At 38.5% G+C, this 23613-nt stretch overlaps 3 protein-coding genes and 1 long non-coding RNA gene across 6 annotated transcripts; 3 read left to right on the top strand and 1 right to left on the bottom strand.

Moving 5' to 3' along the window:
• The first annotated feature begins 3823 nt into the window (after positions 1-3823).
• On the top strand, positions 3824-6161 carry LOC137743900 (uncharacterized). Of its 2 annotated transcripts, XM_088678935.1 has the most exons (2): positions 3898-4136; positions 4586-6161. In XM_088678935.1, the coding sequence occupies exons 1-2, from the start codon at positions 4098-4100 to the stop codon at positions 5891-5893; spliced, it is 1347 nt and encodes a 448-aa protein (XP_088535061.1). In that variant the 5' UTR covers positions 3898-4097; the 3' UTR covers positions 5894-6161. The 2 variants fall into 2 exon arrangements, with proteins under 2 accessions (XP_068339930.2, XP_088535061.1); XM_068483829.2 differs by having other exon boundaries at positions 3824-6161.
• A 438-nt stretch (positions 6162-6599) lies between these two features.
• Positions 6600-9737, bottom strand: LOC148692869 (uncharacterized). Of its 2 annotated transcripts, XR_015953608.1 has the most exons (4): positions 9444-9737; positions 8719-8782; positions 8026-8110; positions 6600-7365 (listed from the first exon to the last, which is right to left on the bottom strand). It is a non-coding gene; the product is annotated as an uncharacterized LOC148692869 (long non-coding RNA). The 2 variants fall into 2 exon arrangements; XR_015953607.1 differs by having other exon boundaries at positions 6600-8110.
• A 557-nt stretch (positions 9738-10294) lies between these two features.
• LOC137741420 (uncharacterized) lies at positions 10295-16777 on the top strand. The gene is made up of 4 exons (XM_088680247.1): positions 10295-11237; positions 11308-11676; positions 13080-13253; positions 15557-16777. Exons 1-4 carry the CDS (start codon positions 10797-10799, stop codon positions 16775-16777), a joined length of 2205 nt encoding a protein of 734 aa, XP_088536373.1. The 5' UTR covers positions 10295-10796.
• A 2182-nt stretch (positions 16778-18959) lies between these two features.
• LOC137742632 (putative pyridoxal 5'-phosphate synthase subunit PDX2) lies at positions 18960-22565 on the top strand. Its single transcript, XM_068482546.2, has 7 exons — positions 18960-19190; positions 19283-19410; positions 19934-20021; positions 20140-20213; positions 21206-21397; positions 22150-22247; positions 22316-22565. The coding sequence occupies exons 1-7, from the start codon at positions 19136-19138 to the stop codon at positions 22437-22439; spliced, it is 759 nt and encodes a 252-aa protein (XP_068338647.1). The 5' UTR covers positions 18960-19135; the 3' UTR covers positions 22440-22565.
• The last annotated feature ends 1048 nt before the right edge of the window (positions 22566-23613 follow it).

Genomic DNA, 23613 nt, shown 5'->3' with positions numbered 1-23613 from the left:
TCATCATTTCATAATCAAATATGGAAAGTGTTATTGGCACTTCAAAATTCTCATTATACACTCCTCACAAGTGTATATTTCTTTCTAAATATAGAAAGTTTGGAGTGTAGAATGAGAAATTTGAAGTGTCAATAACAATTCCCTCAAATATCTCCAATTTGCAAAGGTGATTGTCAAGTGGAACGAAACACCCACAAAACACGAATGTATTGTTTTTTTTTTCCCCATAAAAAATTCGAAAAATTTACTCAAGTATCCTACCATTTTTTGCATGGATTTTTCTTGCAAATGTGCCTTTTTAAAAAAATAATAATAATAATAATTGTTACTAAAGGAAAAGAAAAGGGTTCGAAATTATTACAACAATTTTAGGGAGGGGAGAGTTTTAAACCCGGGATGCATTGATAGAAACTAACACCCTATCCACTAAAATCTTAGATGACATACAATAAAAGAAAGGACGACTATGTTGGGGATCAAATCCTAATCATGCCCCTTAATTCTTCTTTTATTTACTAAGTCTAATGAATTAAAATTGGTTAATTACACTAACACCCCCTGAGGTTTTTCGTGTTTTCACAAACTTAAGAAATATCACAAACACCCCTTGAGGTTTTAATTCACTTTCACATAATCCCTTTAAAGACAGATATACACCAGTAATTAATTACTTAAAAAAAATATTTATAAATAAAATAAGTCTAGAAAAATGTTAAATTAACTAAAATCGCATAAAACACCATTAAATAAAGGGAGTTTTAACGAAAAGTCCACGGTACTGTTCACTTTAACGAAAAACCATATTTTTACACTAAAAAGTAAATCCTGGTACTATTCACTTTACCCTTTATTTTGTCCTTATCATTAAAACTCAAAGTTTTTAAGCCATTTTCATTAGTTTTCCTTTAAATAAAACAAAAGAAACCCTATGAAGCCATCTACTTATGAGATGCTTCAAGATCGGCATTCTTTTCAAAGGATCTAGTCCCCGTTCTTAAGTCATCATCACAAATGGATCAAGAACATTCCAAAATCCCAACAACGATGACACACAAACGGGTCACAGCTTGACACATTTACACGGCGGTCAGCTAGATTATCCATTGTTTCTTAGCCACAATTTGATCAGAATCACCCTCGTTAAGTGAAGAAAACCCTCAGACCCAATGCACATACCATTTATATATTAATACACCCTTCAACCGGTTGTTCTTTATCGTGGAAGATTTCCCTCGCCAGCCTCTGCAACTGCTTCTTCAACATCGCCACTTTGGCCATTTTCGTCATATCAAAGTGGAAAACACCCGTCTTTGCAATTCCGATTGTTTTTGGTTTTGTATTTTGATGGATTTTTTTATTTCTGGGAAATTAAAATGATCAATGAAATCTTTGTTTCCGGTAAATTATAAACAATATTAGGAGAATTTCTCGTTATCGTAGTATATGTTCTTTTTCGTTCTACTTCCATTCTCGCAAAGAGAGTATGAATCAGACCAAAAAATATAAAGAGAATAATTATGGAACTTGAAATTATTGAAGGAAGCCACCAGTAGTCAAATACCAAAACCAAAAACCCAACACACACGTATCCCAGAATTCAAAGCCAAGAAGAATTCTACAATTTGGCCATTTTTAATGTTTAATGTGATTCTTTTTAATTTGATTTCTTTTTCTATTTATTTATAAAGATTTTTTATTTTAAGTAATTAACTACAAGGGGGCGTTTGTTTGCCCTCACTAACTCGGACTGGACTGGACTAGATTAGCTATTAGTCCAATACTGTGTTTGTTCCATGCTAGGACTAACATTAATGAGACTAAAGGGGACTAGCATGGACAAAACCCTTCACTAAGAGGTCTTAGAGAGACCCCCCCCAATAAACATGGGACTAGCTAAGACTATCCTCTATTTCTCGTCCTTGTCATGCTCAACGACCACTCCCGACAGACTCATCGTCATCGCCAGTCACCTAGATCAATCATTAACTTCCCAACTCTCTTTCAGATCCATTTCACAACCAACTTTCATATAAAATATACCAAATTGAAGCTGGGAGTGACAAGATTACGATTTTACTTGAATCGAGGCCAAAATGTGGTCGAATGTGGCCGGAAAATGGCCTGGAAGTCTCGCCCTGTTTGGGCTTCTTCAAATCCATGACAAATTCGAGCATGCAAAGCTAAGATCTCGGTCCAGGGATGGTGATGAATTTTTCGGCGGTGCTAACTTCATCCAATTTAATGAGGGTTGGCCAAAAAACACATCGGGAAACCTGCAACTCGTCGGGAAAATTGGAGCCGTGAGGTTCCGTTCGAACAACGCATAGCTAGAAAGGGAGGGAGGACAGAGAAATAGAGATTGGAATCAATAAGGAGTTTGACCAGGAATGAGAAAGAGACATGAATTGAGAGGTCTGAGAGGAAAAAAAGAGGGAGAGGGTGGGACGATGAGAGAAGAGGAAAAGAGTGGGACGGAAATGGTAGGAAAAGATGGAGAAAAAGATAAGATCATAATAAAATATTAATAATTTATATATTAAATAAAATAATATTAGAATTTGTTATTATCCAGCTTCTTAGTCCAATACTGCACGAAACGCTTCACTAAGTTAGTCCAGTTTAGTCTAGTCTAAGCCAGTCCAGCTTAGTCCTTGAAGCTAATCTAGTCCGAGATAGTCCGGCGCAACAAACGCCCCCCAATGGTATATACATCTTTAGAGGGGTTATGTGAAAGTAAATTAAAACCTCAGGGGTATTAGTGATATTTATCAAACGTGAGGGGTTTTTATGAAAACACAAAAAACCTCAGAAGGTGTTAGTGTAATTAACCTGAATCAAAATGAAATATGAGAGTGTAACAACTAAGTGAAATGTATAAACAACTAATGGCATACCAATATTGAAAGTGAAGCAAGATGAAATTTGAAAACCGAGATCCAATAGGTAACGGAGGAGTAGTCCAACTCTCCTAACTTTTGGATGTGCGAAGCTCTCCATATTATGATATTAGATCTTGGTTCTGCCTACATGTGAACCTAACGATTGTACGTGTCTAGTGTCACTTTATTTGTGTTTTGAACGTGTTTCACTTAACCAACCAGATTATTCAACTTGAAGTCTTGAAGCGACCGGAATTTGCAAAGGCTGGCAGAGCTAACATAAGAAATACAACTAGAGAGTAAAGATAATGAATAGTTTACATGCAACGGGACCAATACAAAGGCAATTTGTGTAATGCATCAGTTATGTGCTTCTTTAAAAAAACTTTTCAAGTATTTTTTTCAGAATGTACTTAACCTTTTTTTGTGTTGCACTGGCATGCACTGGTATCGCAGCTTCTTGCTATCTTCCGCGCATTATTGCACTTTCATATGCTGTCGTATATCAGGCAGTTCTCTTATCAAGCCAAGTTCGTCTCCCAGACTCACACATCTTTTTCCCTCTCACTTCCTCGGACCCAGATTCTGCGATAGCAAACTTTATTTACCAAATATAGAGTAGTCATTGAACTGATTCAACCACCCACCCACCAACCCACACCCGCGAGGAAGATGACTGAAAAGATAAGCTCAATCTCATGGAATTATATAAAGGTTGAAAACGGAAGTCGGAAGCGGAAGAGACAGAGGAAATGATAGATAATTAGATATCAGAAATAACAGAGAAGCATCTCAATCAGAATTCAGAAATGGGAAGAAGGGAGGAACTGAGAAGGTTTTAGTATTAGGGTAATTTAGTCTTTGGAACATAAATTTTGGTTAGTTTTATAAAAAGTAGAGTAGGTCATATTAAAATACGTGTCCTCTGAAATGGCTATATTTCTAAATTTCCCTCGAGTCTTTATGTATTTGTTTTACAAGGTGGTGGTGGTGGATAGATTACAATTGTTTGGGTTTTACATTTGGCAAGAGTAGACTCCATCTGAAGCAACATGGGATTTTGATTTGATTATTTCAAGGGAGAGCATTTTCCATCACTCAACAACAAGGGTGGTTTATTCCCGAGTAGAATCTGTTGTGGAGCATTAACGCATTAAATCGCTGACTTAGAGATGCGGGCAACGATTGCTGCTTCTTCTTCTTCTTTGAAGGTTGGTTATGGCAGCAGAAGCAGCACCACCAGACTCAGACTCAGAGGTATGCTGCCTTGTCTTCTTCTTTCTTCTTCTGTTGTTGTTGTTTTCTTCAACAATTATTTGGCTTTGTTTCATTCTCGGTCTTCTAAATCGACCGAATCTAGGAACACCCAACAACAGCAGCTTGTTAAAATCATTAATGTTGAGGATGCTCTCAATGTGTTCGACGAAATGCTTCAAAGGCGTCCTCTGCCTTCCGTTGCCCCTTTCAACCAAATCTTGACTCAACTTGCCAAGTTGAAACATTATTCGGCAGTCATCTCCTTGAATAATAAAATGGGTGTGTCGGGAATTCGTCCTGATATTTATAGTCTGAATATTATCATTAACTGCTTTTGCCATTTGCACCGGATGGGGTTTGGTTTGTCAGTCTTGGGAAACTTCTTCAAATTGGGTTTTGAACCAAATGTCACGACCTGCAACACTCTAATCAACGGTTTTCTTCTCCAGAATAGAGAGGCCGAGGCAGCAGCACTTTTCAACAGAATGTTGGACAGTGGTAATTGCAAGCCGGATGTGGTTACTTTCGGTACCCTAGTAAAGGGCCTTTGCGCGAAAGGTAACAACACTGCAGCAATCCAATTGCTTAAGAAGATGGGAGAAGGGGCTTGCAAGCCTAACGTAGTTATTTATAACACGATTATCGACAGTCTTTGCAAAGATACTCTAGTTGTGGATGCACAGAACCTCTTCTCGGAAATGACGAGTAAGGGTGTTGCCCCAAATGTCAGGACCTATAACTCTTTGATTCATGGAGTTTGCAAATTAGGAAATTGGAAAGAAGCTACAAGATTGTTGAATGAAATGGTGAGTAAACATATCTTTCCGAATGTGTGCACCTTCAATGTCTTGGTTGATACATTTTGTAAAGAGGGGATGGTCCAAGAAGCAAGGAGCGTGGTCGAAATGATGATTCAAAGAGGTATCGAACCTGATACGATTACTTACAATTCGTTTATGGATGGGTATTGTTTGCGAGGAGATATGGACGAGGCGAAAAAGGTTTTTGAAGAGATATTTAGCACAGGATGCATGGGTAATGCTCGTAGTTATAGCATATTGATAAACGGCTATTGTAAGCTTAAAAGGATAGATGATGCCCGGATACTTTTTCTGGAAATGTCTCAAAGGGGAATTGTTCCAAATATGGTTATTTATAACACTCTTATAGATGGGTTTTGCAAGATGGGAAAACTACAAGATGCACATAACTTGTTCTCTCAAATGCATACTTTAGGTCAACTTCCAAATGTTCAAACGTATAATATTTTACTGGATGGCCTTTGTAAAAACCAACAATTTCCCGAGGCAGTTGAATTGTTGGACGAGATGGAGGAAAAGAAGTTGGATTTTAATATTGTAACTTACAATATTCTTATTCAAGGTTTGTGCAGAGCTGAAAAAGTTGAATATGCATGGGATCTCTTTCGGAGTTTGTCATCGAAAGGAGTTCAACCTGATGTCAGGTCATATAATATAATGATTAGTGGATTTTGTAATGGGGGGCTAACATGTAAGGCAGAAAACTTGCTAAGGGAAATGGAAGAGAGAGGTCGTTCTCCAAATGGTTGCACGTACAACACAATTATCCGAGGGTTTTTCAATAACAACGACATATCAAGGGCGGTGAGGCTTATTCAAGAAATGGTGGAGTGGGGTTTTTCTGCAGATGCATCAACCACGGAGTTGGTCGTTAATTTATTGTCCAAAGATGAAGTAGATCCTGCGTTGTTGGCATTTATAGAAAGTCCGCAATGAAACTAATTTGCATCTTTGCAGTTTAGACAAGTTTCGGGGCTTCCTTCCCTTGAATGCTGCATTGGAGGGAGTTGTTCCGCTATTGAGTCCAGTTCGAGTAGCCATTCATTCATGTATCGCCTAGTGATGTATGATATGTTTTAGTAATTTAATCTATCAAGTGGCAGAGCAACTTTTGTGTTAATCTTTTAAGATGATGAAATATGTTGGAGAAGCAGAGTATCTGGACTGCTATGAAATTAGTAAACGTATTTATGGCTTGGTTTAACTCCTCTTATTTTTTTGGTAATAATTCTGTTAAGCATATGAGTCTGATGGAAGAAGCAATGGAGGAAGTGATAGCTACAGGAGTAGGACTCAATCCATTTTTAAAATTCAGCACTTCCTCCAACACCAGATACAATATAGACATCTGATCAAATAAAAAAATAAAAAACAAAAAACCAAATAATATTTTATTATAATTGCACAAATGAACACGGGGATTTAAGCGGTTCACCAAATCGGCTACATTCACGAGGGCTTGTTTGCGTTTGTATTTCACTATATAAGCTTACTGAAATGTTGGTTTAATGATGCTATTTGTTGCTGGAAGTCAAACTCCACAGTATCATGGTGGCCAATAGACACCGGAGAGGTGATGGAGACAGACTGTGTTGGTTGCCTAGATCATTTGGGATGTTACAATTACACAAATGAACACGGAAATTTAAGTGGTTCACCAAATCGGCTACATCCACGAGAGCTTGTTTGCGTTTGTATTTCACTATATAAGATAATCTTACAAATGCAATGAAAAGTGATCTAAAGCGTATACATAACGTAAAAGAAATAGCTGATGGGGAGAGAGGAGAAATCTTTCTTGTTGGTGTGTTCTTCCTTCGGTAACTCGGTTCTTGCTCTTCCTTAAGGGGTTGGCTGAACTGTCTGCGTCAGGATATAGAACATCTTTGAAATTGACGTCGACAGGTTCGTGAACACTACAAGTCGGAAAAGGATCCTTGCCGGATCATTTTCCTATCGTGGTTGTTCATCGTACATCATGCAGTCAGAAATCATTTGAAATTTAAAATTTAAAATTAAATATAAATAGAATCTAACGAAAACTGACCGCACGATGTACGATGAATGGCTGATCACAGGATCCTCGGGATCCCCAAGAAAAGGATCCAGCGAGGATCCTTTTCCCTACGAGTCGAGGCCCGTAGGCACTCCTATTCACTTCCGCAAACTTCCTCTTATAATCTCATTTCATAATTCTACATATATAAAACAAACAAAAAGCACAACTAATTAATCACATTATCAGCTATATTAATCTGCTCTGTTTTGCACTGAATCATAGTTTGTGTATTGATAATATGTGGTATAAATTAATAAAAATGCTACACAAAAGAGAGAGAGAGAGAGAGAGAGAGAGAGAGAGAGGAAACGTTTACAGAAACGGTTTGAGTAGGAGTTGCAATAGCCATCTGCAAAATATTAAAAAAAAAAAATGTGATGAATAAGATGCTCTTTCCTTAAGGTGTTTGACATAACACACAAACACGTATCACACTTACGAAAGGAACAAAGTAATGTAAAAGCAGTGTAAAAATACTAGATAAATTTTAATGCAAAAGTGATATAATTGTATATCATGACAAAAATGGACATGAAAACGTGGGCAATGACGACGACAACAGTGGTGAGGGCAATAGTGGTAAGTGGCAACAACGACAATGGTGGCGGTTGTGGTTGTGGTGGCAATAGTGGTGGTTGTGTTTATGGTGGTGGTGGTGGTTGTGGTGGCAACAATGGTTGTGCCAGTTGTCATTGTGGTGGAAGTGGTGGTAATGGTGGCGGGTGGCATGCCCCAATCTCAATGTCCGAGGGACATCAGAATGGTCACGTGTTGGCCGACACCCGAGGGTGACGCAAGCCATATAATGGATGCATATGCCAAGAACATGTGAAACATGCATATAAATTTCGCTCATAACTACGCAAAGTAATATTCAAATATAAGTCTTACAAAATACAATAATAATATTCAACTGCCAACAATGAATATAATGATAATGCATGACATGTTCAGAGCATACAACTAATCCAAAGTACAAGCGAAAGGTAAAATAGAGAGGTGATATTACAATAGATGTCAAAGCAGAAAAGATGATATGAAATCACCGGTAGGGGAATGTCTCGTAACTCGGATTGTACACCTTGTTCCTATGTCTTGAGGGGGTACAAAACAAACATGAGTGGACCAAGTTAATATATATATATATAATACTGAAACAGTTATTCAATGTACTGACCCCAAACTTTTATGAAAACTCATAGCATAATATGTAATAGGTTTTCCGAAAACCCTAACATGCCATAAAACCTTTCATGAAAAATATATCGTAAAATGTGCTAAATAGTGGTATCATGTATCATTATCTCACGGCCGAAGCCACCAACCTACGCCTGGCCGGAGCCAATATAAGTATCTCGCCCATAGGCAGAACAGTGACCACTAGATACGCACAAAAACATTGAATATAATCTTTCCAACATAAGTACATATATCTCAAAAACATCTTCATAGCATATAATCATCCATCATATATACTACAAAGAAGTGTAAAAACATGTTCATAAGTAGTTTATAGTCATCGATCATATATACTACAAAGAACATAAGTTCGATAAAGTATGGTATTCCAAAATATTCTTAGTAAAACATGATAATAATAAAGTGCAAATCTAATTTACTCATAAAACGTAACCATTAAATCATGCTTTTCATGTATGCATTTCTACTATTAAAACATGCATTTTAGAAGGGATCCACTTACAGATACTCTATCGTCGAAGAGCCGTGCGAAATAGGAATGATGGAATCGCCGCTAATAAATGCACCTAAGCATATAAAGGGTCCAATTAATAAAACTATACTCAAACGATTGAATTTCGGAAAACGAACATCATAAATGGATTCAGGATGTTGAAACTAGCCTAGGAGGCGTCCCGACTGAAAGTCAACAAAAAGTCAACGATTAGCGTTGATTGGAAGTCAACGGTCAACAGTCAACGAGTCCGGATCAACAAGTCAGGTCAAGGGCCAGATCATCCGGGTCGAGTTAGCTGGGTTGGGCCAAGGGCTAATAGGCCGATTCCATGGCCCAAAAGCCTGGGGTCACTTGGGTTTTTGGGCTTGGGTTTAATTGGCTTAGAGCCTGAAAGCTCGGCCCAAAGGATTCAATTGGGTTGGCTCAGTGGGCCGAAGCCCTTAGTTCTAAACAGTCCTAAGGCCCGGGTCCAAAGGTTTAAAAGGTTTACTAAATAGGTTTGGGCTTTAGGGGGGTCATTGGGTTGGGTTTAAGGCTTAGAGCTAGTACGGCCCGAAAGGCCTGGGTTTGATGGGTTAAGGGTTTTGGGTTTCCAGGTGTGGGTCAACTGACCCATTTCTGTCGAGAACAAAGGCCGAAGCCTCCTGAGCTTTGCTCGACGCTGATTGGCCACATTAACCTACAATCTGGCATCTAAAATAAACATAAAGACAAAAGGGAGCATTTGGTACCTTCGATTCGCTTCGAAATGGCCAGAGGTGGCCGAACTTGGGTTCGAACACTACGGCTCGCAAAGGGTTCTCTGTGTTCCATAGAGGCAAGGAAAGAGAGAAAGAGAGTGCTACCACAATGGTGAGTGTGGTGGTGTTGTCGCCGATGGATTTCCTTGGGTGTGGGGGTGTCTGGGTGTGTGGGTATCGATCGGGAAAGGGAGAGAGTAAGCTGCGAGAGAGATTTGAGAGTGAGAAGGAGAGTGCTCGGGAAGAAGAGAAAGAATGAGAGATAAGCAAACAGAGAGAGGAGGAAATTTCAGAGAAAATTTAAAAAGTAGATTCAGATTGGTTAGAGATATAGGGTAGAATTGTAATTTCATAAATTGTTAAAATAAATATAAAATTACAATTTATTTGGGGATGGGATTTCACAGCGGGTATGGCTGTGGTGGTGTTTGTATTGGTGGTGGTGGTGACGCGACTGTGGTGTGGGCCGTGTGGTGGTGGCGGGAACAATGGTGGTGTAAGAGGTTAGCGTTTGTAGTGGTAGGTGGGCCGGTAGTGATCACTTTGTTTTCTAAAGATAAATAATATCATTCTTTAAAATTAATGGGCGTATTGCATGAATTAAAAATATTCATTAAAGGCTCAACTCCACTTTTTAGTAAATCAACTTTTAAAAGCAACCTACATGCTGCTTTTAAAAGCTGTTGTCTGAAAGCCATTGTTTTTAAAATAAGCAAGATATTTTGTCTTTACCAAACATTTTTTACTACTTAACTCTAAAATGAATCAGATTTTGATGAAAAAAAATAAAAAAGCAACACTCAAACTTGGCCTTGGTGGGTGACCATTTTGAAGTGGACAAGAAGTTAAGTATTGCAGAGTTTGCCTACAATCATTCTGTCAGCATCAGACTGTGTCCTTTCTATATTGTTTATGGCTTAATTCTGCGTGCACTAGTTGATCTTCTCTTGCCCCAATCATGAATAGAATTAGTGGCAACGCTGAAAATTATGTTGACAACATCAAGCAGGTCCCTAGCGTGACTCACAAGCACCTTCACGAAACAAGTCATAAATACAAAGCTCATGTAGATTCCAAAAGGCGAATGGCCGAGTTTGATGTGGGAGATTTTGTTTGGGTAGTTTTGATGAAGGATTGTTTTTTAGCTAAAGATTATAACAAATTATGTGCAACGGAAGATTGGCCACATAAAATTCTTGAAAAGATTTACCCCAATGATTATGGCCTGAAGTTACCAAGCCATATTTGTGCTTCAGATGTATTTAATGTGAAACACCTCATACTATTCAGTGGGGACATCGACTATACTGGACATGCAAAGTGATCACCACTGCTGACTTAGAGATGCTGAAGATGATGCGGGCAACGGTTGCTGCTTCTTCTTCTTTGAAGGTTGGTTATGGCAACACCACCAGCAGACTCAGACTCAGAGGTATGCCGCCTTGTCTTCTTCAATCTTCTACTGCTCTTGTTTTCTTCAACAATTACTTGGCTTTGTTTCACTCTCCGTCTTCTAAATCGACCGAATCTAGAAACACCCAACAACACCAGCTTGTGAAAATCACTAATGTTGAGGATGCTCTTAATGTGTTCGACGAAATGCTTCAAAGGCGTCCTATGCCTTCCGTTTTCCCTTTCAACCAAATCTTGACTCAACTTGCCAAGATGAAACATTATTCGGCAGTCATCTTCTTGACTAATAGAATGGGTGTGTCGGGAATTCGTCCTAATGTTTATACTCTAAGTATTATCATTAATTGCTTTTGCCATTTGCACCAAATTGGGGTTTGAACTAGATGTCACAACCTACACCATTCTAATCAACGACTTTATTCTTCAGAATAGAGTGGCTGAGGCAGCATCACTTTTCAATAAAATGTTGCACAGTGGTAATAGTAAGCCGAATGTGGTTACTTTCTTTACCCTAGTAAAGGGCCTTTGCACGAAATGTAACAACACTGACGCAATCCAATTGCTTATGAAGATGGAAGAAGGGGCTTGCAAGCCTAACATAGTTACTTATAGTCTTTGCAAATATACTCTAGTTTTGGATGCACAGAACCTCTTCTCAGAAATGATGAGTAAGGGTATTGCCCCAGATGTCCTGACCTATACCTCTGTGATTCATGGAGTTTACAAATTACAGGATTGGAAGGAAGTTACAAGGTTGTTGAATGAAATAGTGAGTAAACATATTATTGGAAGAAGGACAGCACGGCATGCTGTCACTTAGGTATCGTTTGGTATGCAGACGGGACGGGACGGAATGAGACGGGACGGGACGGGACAGGACGGAACGGAACGAAGCGGGAGCAAAGATGCCCTCGGATGGAAACAAGGAGGAAGAAGAAGGAGACGGAGAGGTTATAATTTTGTGTTCCACGCATGTGGAACGAGTCGTTCCAGGGGGGTGAGGTGGAACGAAAATTCACCCAAAACTCGTCCCGTGGAACAGCTTGTTCCACCCGTTTTAGGCGCACCAAACGTGGAACGGAACGCCTTGTCCCACTCTGTTCCGTCCCGTCCCACGTACCAAACGATACCTTACAGACAGCACAGCAAGCATGGGTAAAGGAAAGACAGCAAGGGTGTGCACTCTGGAAAGGAATGTGCATGTGATTGCTGACTCATGGACAGCAGGGAAAGGAATGTGCATGAGCATGTGTGCTGTCAGAAGTCTTCCCATGCGTGCTTGGTTACTGTTAAAGCATTTTCCCATGTGTGCTGTCAGAAGACAGCAGATGGTGCTGCTGCATGTGTGTGTGCTGTTACCTCGTAGTTTAATGTGTAAAGGTGTATAGGTGGTGCTGCGGCATGTGTGTGCATGCTGTCACTTGCAGTTTAATCTGTAAAGTTGTTGTTGTGGTGTATATATCAAAGCCTTCCCGTAAGGCCTGAACATATGAGATTTTGAAGTAGAAATAAAAAAAAATATTGGAAGAAGAGCAGCACCATCTGCTGTCTTCTGACAGCACACATGGGAAAATGCTTTAACAGTAACCAAGCACGCATGGGAAGACTTCTGACAGCACATATGCTCATGCACATTCCTTTCCCTGCTGTCCATGAGTCAGCAATCACATGCACATTCCTTTCCAGAGTGCACACCCTTGCTGTCTTTCCTTTACCCATGCTTGCCGTGCTGTATGCTTGCTGTGCTGTCTGTAAGTGACAGCATGCCGTGCTGTCCTTCTTCCAATACATATCTTTCCAAATATGCACACCTTCAGTGTCCTGGTTGATACATTTGTAAAGAGGGGATGGTCCAAGAAGCAAGGAGCATGGTCGAAATGATGATTCAACGTGATATCGAACCTAATAGGATTACTTACAATTTGTTTATGGATGGTTACTGTATGCGTGGAGAAATGGACGAGGTTAAAAAGGTTTTTGAAGTAATGCTTAGCAAAGGTTGCATGGTTGATGCTCATAGTTATAACATATTGATAAAACGGCATTGTAAGCTTAAAAGGATAGATGATGCTCAGATGCTTTTTCGAGAAATGTCTCATAGGGGAGTGGTTCCAGATACAAAATGCACATAACTTGTTCTCTCAAATGCAAGCTTGTGGCCAACTTCCAAATACTCAAACTTATTCTATTTTACTGGATGGCCTTTGTAAAAAGCAACAATTTCCCAAGGCAGTTGAATTGTTGGAAGAGATGGAGGTAAAGAAGTTGGATTTTAATGTTGTGACTGACAATATTCTTATTGAAGGTTTGTGCAGAGCTGAAAAAGTTGAATATGCATGGGATCTCTTTCGTAGTTTATCATCAAAAGGAATTCAGGCTGATGTCAAGGCATATAAAATAATGACTAGTGGATTTTGTGATGGGCGGCTAACATGTGAAGCAGAAAACTTGCTAAGGAAATGGAAGAGAGAGGTCGTTCTCCAGATGGTTGCATGTACAACACAATTATCTGAGGGTTTTTCAGCAACAACGAGACATCAAGGGCAGTGGGGCTTATTCAAGAAATGGTGGAGAGGGGTTTTTCTGCAGATGCATCAACTACGGAGTTGATCATTTATTTATTGTCTGAAAATAAAGTCGATCCCGCTTTGTTGGCATTTATAGAAAGTCCGTGATGAAACAGATTTGCATCTTTGCAGTTTTGACAAGCTTCAGTGTATCCTTCCCTTGAATTCTGGCATTAGAGGGGGTATATTTAAGGCTTGGTTTAACTTCTCTTTTATTTTTTGCTAATAATTCTGTTAAGCATATGAGTCTGATGGAAGAAGCAATGGAGAAAATGACAGCTACAGGAGGACGACTCAATCCATTTTCTAAAATTCTGCACTTCCTCGAACACCAGATACAATATACACATCTGATCAAATAAAAACAAAGTTGTGATGTTACGTCTTGCAAAAACTGTCTCCCAAAGTTTACTAAATTATACCTGTGCTTGTGCGGACTTACTGAAATGTTGGTTTTAGTAATGCTAATGTCATTTGTCAACGATTTAACTTTATGTCATTCTATTATTGATGCATAATGTCACAACTGAACATATACGTCAAAAGGACCATAATACAGACTTCTTAAAACTGCAAGGTCCTCGAGCGAGCACGTTCTCCACTGCCCTCGTCTTCATGTATTTTTTTTTTGAACAAACGATATTAACTACATTAAGGGGATGAAGAAGTAGGCTAAGTCTCAGAATGGGCTAACTGCTAGCATAATGAGGTTCAAATCGCCTTAAGTATGAATCGAACCTAAGACCTTTCACTTACAAATAAAGACGAGTACTACTAGACCGTAATATTAAATGACGTCTTCATGTACGTTTAAAAAAAAAATAACAGAACAAAGTCAAATCTTCTATAAAAAGGAATAAATAATGCTAGGTAGACTAAATTTGTAGATTAAATGTGCAAACTAAATGATATGTTACTAATAAGAAAGAAACACGTTAATCAACACTTAAGTAATAATCCAATTATTAACTCCCATGTTTTACAAATTTAGTCTATCTAATACTAGCCAAAAGGCATTAGAATGTTATATAAAGGGTGCATTCCCAGCAGAAAATCAAATTAATCCAGTAAATTGGACCGGTCTACTCGATTCGGTGCAGTTTTGTATTTGTACTTTTTATGAGTAAACTATAAAATTGGTCCCTAAATTTACACTCTAGTTTAGATTTAATCGCGGAGTTAAAAATTCATGAAATATTGGTCTTTTTGTTCCTTTTATTTTTGTCAAAATCAAACTCGATAACAAAACCAAAATTTTCTCAATATGCGTATTCCCACTCAAATATTTCTGCTTGTTTTCTTTGGGATCTGGATTTTTTTTTCTTTATTTAGCAAAAATTTCTTCTCTAGTTGGAAGAATTTGAAGTTTCAAACCTATAGGAAATTGTCTTGAAATGATTTTAACGAATCGAGTTGTGGTTGACTCTCTCAATTTATAACTTTATGTCATGGGCAGTGTGTTGTCCTTTTTTCAAAGGCGAAATAAATATCCTCAATCTAGTAATGTTGGTTTCACAAATATCAGTTTGATTTCAATGTACAAACTACAGACCCGTGATTTTCTTTAAGAAGGCTTTTAACATATAGACCCACTTGTTTTCTATTTTTTGTTGTTCTCCTCTCATTCAAATTTCGCATTGAGCTTTTGATATATGTGTTCCATTACTAATCCAATGAAGAAGGATATTCAAGAAATAAATATCAAACAAGAATCACTTTTTTATGCGGGAGGTAATGAATTTTTTTTTTTTAATTAGGGTTTTTCCTTGAAAGAACAGACTTTTTAAATTTATAAATAAATATATATAAAAAAATAGTTAATTTGATGAAGAAAGAGTCGTAATAAATGTAAGGAAGAGGGATCTTTCACTCAATAGCGAAGGGTTTGAACTAAGAATTCCAGATAAAAGAGTACTAGTATATCTGATACATAATTTAAATGTGGGAATTTGTCCTCTAAAAAGGAAATATTGAAAGAATTGATCGTAAATTAGAAGATTTTACGATTTATGTCGCCTTTAAGAAAGATACTAATCGTAGGAAAAAGACGCAATTTTTATTCTTAATATTTACGTCGGGTTTCTTTTCAAATTGCTTAAGATTGTAATTGTATGAATTGATCTAATAAAGGGCCTTTGCGGGAAAGGTGACAACACTGCAGCGGTCCAGTTGCTTAAGAAGATGGAAGAAGGGGCTTGCAAGCCTGACATAGTTATTTATAACACGATTATCGACAGTCTTTGCAAATATACTCTAGTTGCCGATGGACTGAACCTCTTCTCAGAAATGAAGAGTAAGGGTATTGCCCCAGATGTCATGACCTATAACTCTTTGATTCATGGAGTTTGCAAATTACAGGATTGGAAAGAAGTCACAAGATTGTTGAATGAAATGGTGAGTAAACATATATTTTCAGATGTGTACACCTTTAATGTCTTGGTTGACACATTTTTTAAGGAGGGGATGGTCCAGGAAGCAAGGAGCATAGTCGAAATGAAGACGCAAAGAGATATCAAACCTGATACTATTATGTACAACACGCTTATAGATGGTTGCTGTTTGCGAGGAGAAATGGACGAGGCGAAAAAGGTTTTTGACGTAATGCTTAGGAAAGGGTGCATGGTCGATGCTCGTAGTTATAACATATTGATAAATGGCTATTGTAAGCTTAAAAGGATAGATGATGCCCGGATGCTTTTTCTGGAAATGTCTCATAGGGGAATTGTTCCAAATTTGGTTACTTATAACACTCTTATTGATGGGTTTTGCAAGATGGGAAGAATACAAGATGCACATAACTTGTTCTCTCAAATGCAAGCTTTAGGCCAACGTCCAGATATTCATACTTATTCTATTTTACTGGATGGCCTTTGTAAAAAACAACAATTTCCCAAGGCAGTTGAATTGTTGGAAGAGATGGAGGGAAGGAAGTTGGATTTTAATATTGTAACTTACAGTATTCTTATTGAAGGTTTGTGCATAGCTGAAAAAGCTGAATATGCGTGGGATCTCCTTTGTAGTTTATCAATAAAACGAATTCAACCTGATGTCAGGACATATACCATAATGATCAGTGGATTTTGTAATGGGGGGCTAACATGTGAAGCAGAAAACTTGCTTAGGAAAATGGAAGAGAAAGGTTGTTCTCCAGATGGTTGCACGTACAACACAATTATATGTGGGTTAATCAATAACAACGAGACATCAAGGGCAGTGAGGCTTATTGAAGAAATGGTGGAGAGGGGTTTTTCTGCAGATGCATCAACTACGGAGTTGGTCATTAATTTATTGTCTAAAGATAAAGTAGATCCCGCTTTGTTGGCATTTATAGAAAGACCAGGGTGAAATTGATTTGCATCCTTGCAGTTTGACAACTTTCGGTGCATCCTTCCCTTGAATGCTGCATTAGAGGGAGTTGTTCCACTGCGGAGTCCAGTTCAGGTAGCCATTTGGTCATGCATCGACTAGTGACGTATGATATGTGTTAATTGAATCAATCAAGTGGTAGAGCAAATTTTATGTTACTCTTTTATGATGATGAAATATGTTGGAGAAGCAGAGTATCTGGACAGATATGAAATTCATAGACATATTTATGGCTTGTTTAATTTCTCCTTTGCTTTTTGGTGATAATTCTGTTAATGACATTATCTATTAATACTTTTGAAAGCATAAGAGTGATGGAAGAAGCAATGGAGGAAATGATAGTTACCAGCGCAGGACTCGATCAATTTTAAAAATTCTGCACTTTCTCTAACACCAGATACAATAATGCATCCGAATTCCATCGCGGAAGGAACAGTCTGTAGCCGATCAAACGCCGCCTTGCGTAATTCTATCTGCACTATAAATGTTGAAAGAATAGAAGGCCATCTCTCAGTATACAGAAGCCAGCTTACATATTTTTAAGCATTCTGTCAAGGAAGAGTATTCTGAAGCTTCTTTTCAGACGTATAATCGTAATGACTCGGGAATTGGATACACATATATCATCATTCTACTTAGGAGTTGCAATAGCCATCTGCAACGTAAAAAAAGAAAAGTGATTAATAAGATGCTCTTGCTTTATGGTGTTTGACATAACACACAGTATCACACACACATCACACTTAAGCAAGAGGAGGGGGAAGTTTCAAAAACTCAACATCATATACATTAGGATATTGGACACATGGGTAGAAACAAGGGATGGGCAAACGGGTCCTAGACCCGCGGATTGGGACGGATCTTTGCAATTTGGGACGGATACGGGACAGGTCCAAAAATTACAAATAAAACACGGGGTGGGGCGGGCCGGTTCTAAATATTGGGGAAAACGGGGGCCCCGGCCCGGACCATTTATTCCCTACATTGATTACCCTCTATTGTCTATTAGACTATTACCCTCTCTCCCTTATTCTTATACCTAATTCGACCCTCACCCTCGTTCTTTCCGCTATCTCAATCTCTCTCCGTTCTCTCGATCTCCTCCCTCTCGCTCTCTCCCCTATCTAACCTCCAACTCACTAGCCGTAAACCATATACGCCACAAGCGACCGTCCACAAAGCATCACCAGCTGCGCCACAAGCTGCCGTCCACGCCCTTCTCTCTTTCCTCCAATCCTGCGCTTGAGTTGTCGTAACTCTCACTCTCTCTGGACGCCTCTGTCTCCGATCTGTGCAGCTCCGAGAGGAGCTCGATGAGAGGTTTCAGACGCTGTGGAACGAGATGAGGATCTTGGTCGGGTCGGGCTTATCCTGCAACGATTTGAGTCTGTGTGGGGGACGAGGCTCGACGAGCGAGTTGAATTGCTTGGAAACGGCCAACGGATGAGGGTCTTGACGTCGGACAGTTGGAGATCGAGTAGAAGATATGGAGGATGAGCGCCTCCAGGAGGTGACCATAACCGGAAAGAAAAAAAAAAAAAAAGATTTGTGGACCTGTCTAGAACCGGCCCGTTTCAAGCAGGCTGGGTTAGGTCCGGTTCTAGTGATCAAATTTGCAATGCCCGGCCCGTTTCCCTTTTAAGCCGGTCCGGTCCGGTCCCTTCAAATTTGGGCCCGGTCCGGCCCATGCCCACCCCTAGTAGAAACACCCGGTTGTCCAGTCGGAGATTGGTGGAATGTTGGGAGGTGGGAAACAATGTAGGGGTCATGTAAACTGATAAGGAATAACATTTTGTATTAGAGCACAATTTCGTTCTATTAAGACCATGAAGGAATTAGTCTGCTATATATATATATATATATATATATATATATATATGAAAATGCTAAGGAGACTTTCTCAAAAGTAGGACTCTCCATGAATTCTCCGCCACCTCATATTTTTGGCATAATTCTAACATTACAAAGCATTGTGCAAAAAATATGAAGTAGCAAAATTATATTTTAAGAGAATCTAAAATCTACTTTAAAACTATTACAATAATTTAAAAAGAGAGTTTCAAACTCGAGACAGCAAGCCGTAAATTCTTTAAAAACCAGGAATAGCACTCGATATTTCCTAGCGAGTAGTGAACCCATGACCTTAAACGTGTAACATTTTACTACGCAAACAACTTAAATATTCATTAAAAAGGGCAAGAAGTGGAGCCACTCAGGAAACGAGAGGCGCAGTGCGCTCAATCGCTTTACGCCTTCTCTTTTTCCCTCGACTCTCTACATAATAAAAGCTCCGTTTGTTGTTTCGTCAGCCCAATTTCCCCGAGCCGTCGAGCAAAAATGGCCCTCGTCGGCGTGCTTGCTCTTCAGGGGTCTTTCAACGAACACATAGCAGGCACTCCATTTTTGCCGCCCGCCTCCTCTCTCGCAGCATATGTATTCGATATATGATTTTGCTGACTGTTTGTGTGTTTGTGTGTGTTGTAGCTCTGAGAAGGCTTGGGGTGAAGGGCGTAGAGATAAGGAAGCCGGAGCAGCTTGAATCTGTGGCCTCCCTTATAATCCCTGGAGGCGAGAGCACCACTATGGCTAAGCTCGCTGAGTACCACAACCTGGTCTCTCTCTCTCTCTCTCTCTCTCTCTACACTTTTGGGTTTGTGTCATTTAGTACTTTTATGTATGTTAATTCTTGGGTTAATGTGTAAATGACTGCTATAGAACCTCAATTTCCAGTAAAACGTTGTATAGTTTTGATATTTAAGTGATTAAATTTGTAATTTTTAAGAGAAACAAAAGGTAATGGGTTTTGTTATAATAGTAATTGTGGGTTAGGAGAGCTATTAACCAAGCATGAACAATTTCGGTTTGCCTTTTGTACTAAAACTCCAACAGAGGGGATAAATAAAGGAGGAGAAACTAGACTATAACCTTATTTGATTGAAAAAGCAAATGACTTTGCCAAATGTAACCACCACCTTTTGTTTCTTTTTTGCACAAAAGGAATTTTGCTAAATATTTGTACAGTGTCTAATTGTTTATACACTCTAATACGTTTTTGGCTTACCAAATGGTTAGGAATTCGGACATTTTCTACGTTTTCATATTTGGTTATCATTTCTGCATTTATTTTGTTCACAGTTTCCTGCTTTGCGCGAGTTTGTTAAAATGGGGAAGCCTGTTTGGGGGACCTGTGCAGGTCTTATTTTCTTAGCAAACAAAGCTACAGGTTCGTTTCCTTCTTTCTTTTCTGCTATGAATCTTCGAATTTTATTTTGCTTCTTCAATACAAATGAAAGTAACCAAAAGTTTAACTTTATAATTGAGACGAGTTGCATGTTTTTCAGGACAGAAAATAGGAGGACAGGAACTTGTTGGCGGCCTAGATTGCACTGTTCACAGAAACTTCTTTGGCAGTCAGGTAATGCACTGACTTCTGTATTCTCTCAAGTTAAGCATGCTTATCAAGACATATATGCCGTATGCAGCAAAATGATGAGACACATGTTGCATTAGTAAATTTGTCAGTATTTACCATGGTAAGAGAGTCCTAGAGTTCGTGTTCAAAAAAAAAAAAAAAAAAAAAAAAAAAAAGTCCTAGACTTCTTTACTTTAGAAAGTTCATAAAAAAAGAGTTGTACGTGGCACATAGTATTTGATTGGTTGAACTGTGTTTGAATATCATTTCTGTTACCTGTAGTCTCATCTGTAACCTATGTTCCTGTGCTTATTAATGGGAAACTGTGGATTCCATAGTTTTAAATTTTTTGTCACACATTCATGTAATCTTGAAAGTTGTGCGCGATATTGGACCTGGATGATGTTTTAGATTATGATGAAATATATGATGTATATAAGAAAAAAAAAAAAAAGGCATCCACTATTTCTTCACAAAAAACCACGTCACTGTCTTATCTAAGGAGTCCAGTGGTGGTTATTTTACTAGCACAGACATAAAAAGAGAATAAAACACTTGCATGAAACTTTATTCATGTGCTTTTATGTGTACTTCATAGGGTTTGTATTTGGAAAAAAGAGCATGGAGCTAATGGACTACGATATTGGCTCCATTACTTATATTTTTGGTGTCATCTGGAGGAGTCAAACACTTGTCTGATGACTAGATATTACTTTGAAACTAGATAAAGGAAAGGAGAAGGGCAAGAGGGGCTGGGATAATACATACGTATTCTTGGTGGAAAAAAGAAGAAGTTATTTTAGATGGGTGTAGGCCACCCAAACCACCACTTGGGTACATACCTGGTTTTAACGTTAAATAGATAAATAAAAAAGGAACAAGAGCTATGAGGAACTGACCTATTTAGGGAACCGTCTGTTGGAACACATAAGTTTACGTAATTTTGATATTCTGTGTGGTAATTGTTTTGCTTTTCCTAAAACACAAACTTACAGATTCAGAGCTTTGAGGCTGAACTTGCAGTACCAGAGCTTGCTTCTACGGAAGGTGGTCCTGAAGTATTTCGTGGAGTTTTCATCCGTGCTCCTGCTATCCTTGATGTAGGACCAGAAGTTGAAGTGCTGGCTGATTATCCTGTCCCGTCCAATAAGGTGTTGGATTCAAATTCCACAGTTGAAGCTCAAGAGGTTCGTGGTTCTCTCCTGTCTATAGAATTTTTTACTGGTTATACTGTTGTATAATCAGTCTTTAGTCAAGCCTCCTTTGTTTCGTTTAGGTTGGCAGCTTCATTTGCATCTTCAGTAACCATATTTCCTTGTAAACCATAAAACATCTAATATGTAACAGGTGGGTAAGTTCAACCAGCTCCGTCAGTGGTTGGCGGTTCTATTATTTGTGGATAGGGTATATAGGATTTGCTTTCGAAGGAGTTGAAAAAATCAGGTTCATTTCTTCTAAAATAGGGTAGTTAGTTTGCAAGTTCATGATAGCCGAGCAAGCAAGTTACAGTCAAAAGTACATTTTCTTATACGAGAAGCTGTAAATTTCTTGTGGTCTTGTCTTAAGTATGTCTATGATTGAAAGCTGTTGACTACAATCAGACTAGAATAATTTGATCTGTTCATCTTCTCGCTTAGTTTTGGGCTCTTAGAATCACCACTCACAAACCTGGTTCTGCCATGTGTTTATAACACTTATTGTGTAGTTAGTTAGATTTTGCACAGAAATATATCGTCCGTAACACTGATTCTGCAGTATATATCAAAAGACACTATCAAAGCTTCTGTTCTGGTGTGCAAATATGCAGTTATATTGCTCCACAAAACCAGATCATCATTCGTCTAAAATGAAATTGCCAATGACGGCATGCTGCTGGAATATATTAAGTTCGTTTTTACCTTCTTTGTTGCTATTTTCTTATTACTTTTTGACATTCCAGGAGAATCCTGTGTCTGAGAATAAAGTGATTGTAGCAGTTCGACAAAAGAATTTGTTGGCGACTGCCTTCCATCCTGAATTGACAGCAGACACTCGATGGTAAATTTGCTTACTCTGTCATCCATTCTCCGAAATTCACACGAGGCTCTAAATATTTAAAATCGCAGGCATAGTTACTTCTTGAAGATGTCAACTGAAACCGGAGAAGGAGCCTCAAGTAGCATCGTTGCTGTTGGAGCTGATCTAAGTTTAGACCAACAAACAAAGATTGACCTCCCTATATTTCAATAGTGGCCCATATAGAGAATTGTCATGGTTTATTCCCTGCAGTTATTAGATTCCTTACTTTCTAATGTCTGTTAAAGGTCTTTGATGGTGGACAGTATTCTTTCAGATGAATGGTTTAGTTCTAAGGAATGGTTTAGTTCTGGGAAAAACTAACAAAAAGTTCAAAAAAACTTTAGTTTTAATGAAAAATGATAAATAAAGGTGTAGTGAATAGTATCCAAGAAAGGTAAAAATGTGATTTTTTGTTAAAGTGAACAGTTTCGGAAGTGTTTCATTAAAACTCCCATAGTTCTAAGGTAGATAACGAGTTCTGCACTTCAGATGGTTGTATATACAAACTTTCCTTTCAAAACCCAAATTACCATCAACCATTTACCTAGTACTGTATCATTAGGATCTCAGCCTGTCCTTTTAACTGCAGTTACTGTTGTATTATATCGTAAGGTTGTCCGTCTTCCCTATATAGTTGGTCGGATAAACGTTGTCGCTAGAACCGACCCTGCGATTACACATTTGACACACGTCACACACAACACAATTACTGGTGCAACTGATGGGCCTGGCATATATAAATGAATCAAATTATCAATTTGCCCCTCATTTTGTTTGCTTGAAATTTTTTTGTTATAACTCCATTTTACGAACGGTTTTCGCCTACGCGTTTATGAGATTTGGCATGCAATAACATTAGTGAACAATATTGATTTGTTGCGTATTTGGCATACCTTAAATGACTCACACAAGCCATATTTCATTAAGATATGTATGGACGATGAATTGTATCCTATGCTATAAGTAGAATGAACTGTTTTAGTATGTGAAACTTTCATTATTGTTTTAGCAATACAGTAATTTTATTAAGTCAGGACAAATAGTCCAATTGCATCTTCCCTTATTTGCATATTTATAAGTTCTAGAATATCTGTTTCTTTTAGGTCACAAGAATCTATCCATTTCAAGCACCATTTGTTTTGCAATCAATATATCAAAACTCTTTCATTACCTGTTGCATTTTTGAATAGGTACTAATAGGGGTGGGTGAGGGTTGGGTTGGGTTGGTTTTGGGCTAAATCGAAACCAAACCGACCTAGTCGGTTAAGCCAAAATTGCAAACCGAAACTGATCAAGCTGGGTCTAAAACCGATAATGTCGTTTAACCAACAATGGCGGGTTGGTT

This window comes from Pyrus communis, chromosome 11 (genome assembly GCF_041283825.1).
Source record: "Pyrus communis isolate YQ-2024b chromosome 11, ASM4128382v1, whole genome shotgun sequence".
NCBI lineage: Eukaryota > Viridiplantae > Streptophyta > Magnoliopsida > Rosales > Rosaceae > Pyrus > Pyrus communis.
Note: the sequence above shows the minus strand (reverse complement) of the source record. Positions and strands in the feature narration are given on the sequence as shown.

Excerpts from the sequence above, each read along its gene's own strand:
- LOC137743900 (XM_068483829.2), top strand. The coding sequence starts at position 4,052 with ATGCGGGCAACGATTGCTGCTTCTTCTTCTTCTTTGAAGGTTGGTTAT.
- LOC137741420 (XM_088680247.1), top strand. The coding sequence starts at position 10,797 with ATGCTGAAGATGATGCGGGCAACGGTTGCTGCTTCTTCTTCTTTGAAG. Across the intron at positions 11,677-13,079 it reads GAAGGACAGCACGGCATGCT|CAACAATTTCCCAAGGCAGT; the intron begins GTCACTTAGGTA and ends CTTTGTAAAAAG. Across the intron at positions 13,254-15,556 it reads GAATTCAGGCTGATGTCAAG|ATAAAGGGCCTTTGCGGGAA; the intron begins GCATATAAAATA and ends TGAATTGATCTA.
- LOC137742632 (XM_068482546.2), top strand. The coding sequence starts at position 19,136 with ATGGCCCTCGTCGGCGTGCTTGCTCTTCAGGGGTCTTTCAACGAACAC. Across the intron at positions 19,411-19,933 it reads TCGCTGAGTACCACAACCTG|TTTCCTGCTTTGCGCGAGTT; the intron begins GTCTCTCTCTCT and ends TTTTGTTCACAG. Across the intron at positions 22,248-22,315 it reads TTGACAGCAGACACTCGATG|GCATAGTTACTTCTTGAAGA; the intron begins GTAAATTTGCTT and ends TTAAAATCGCAG.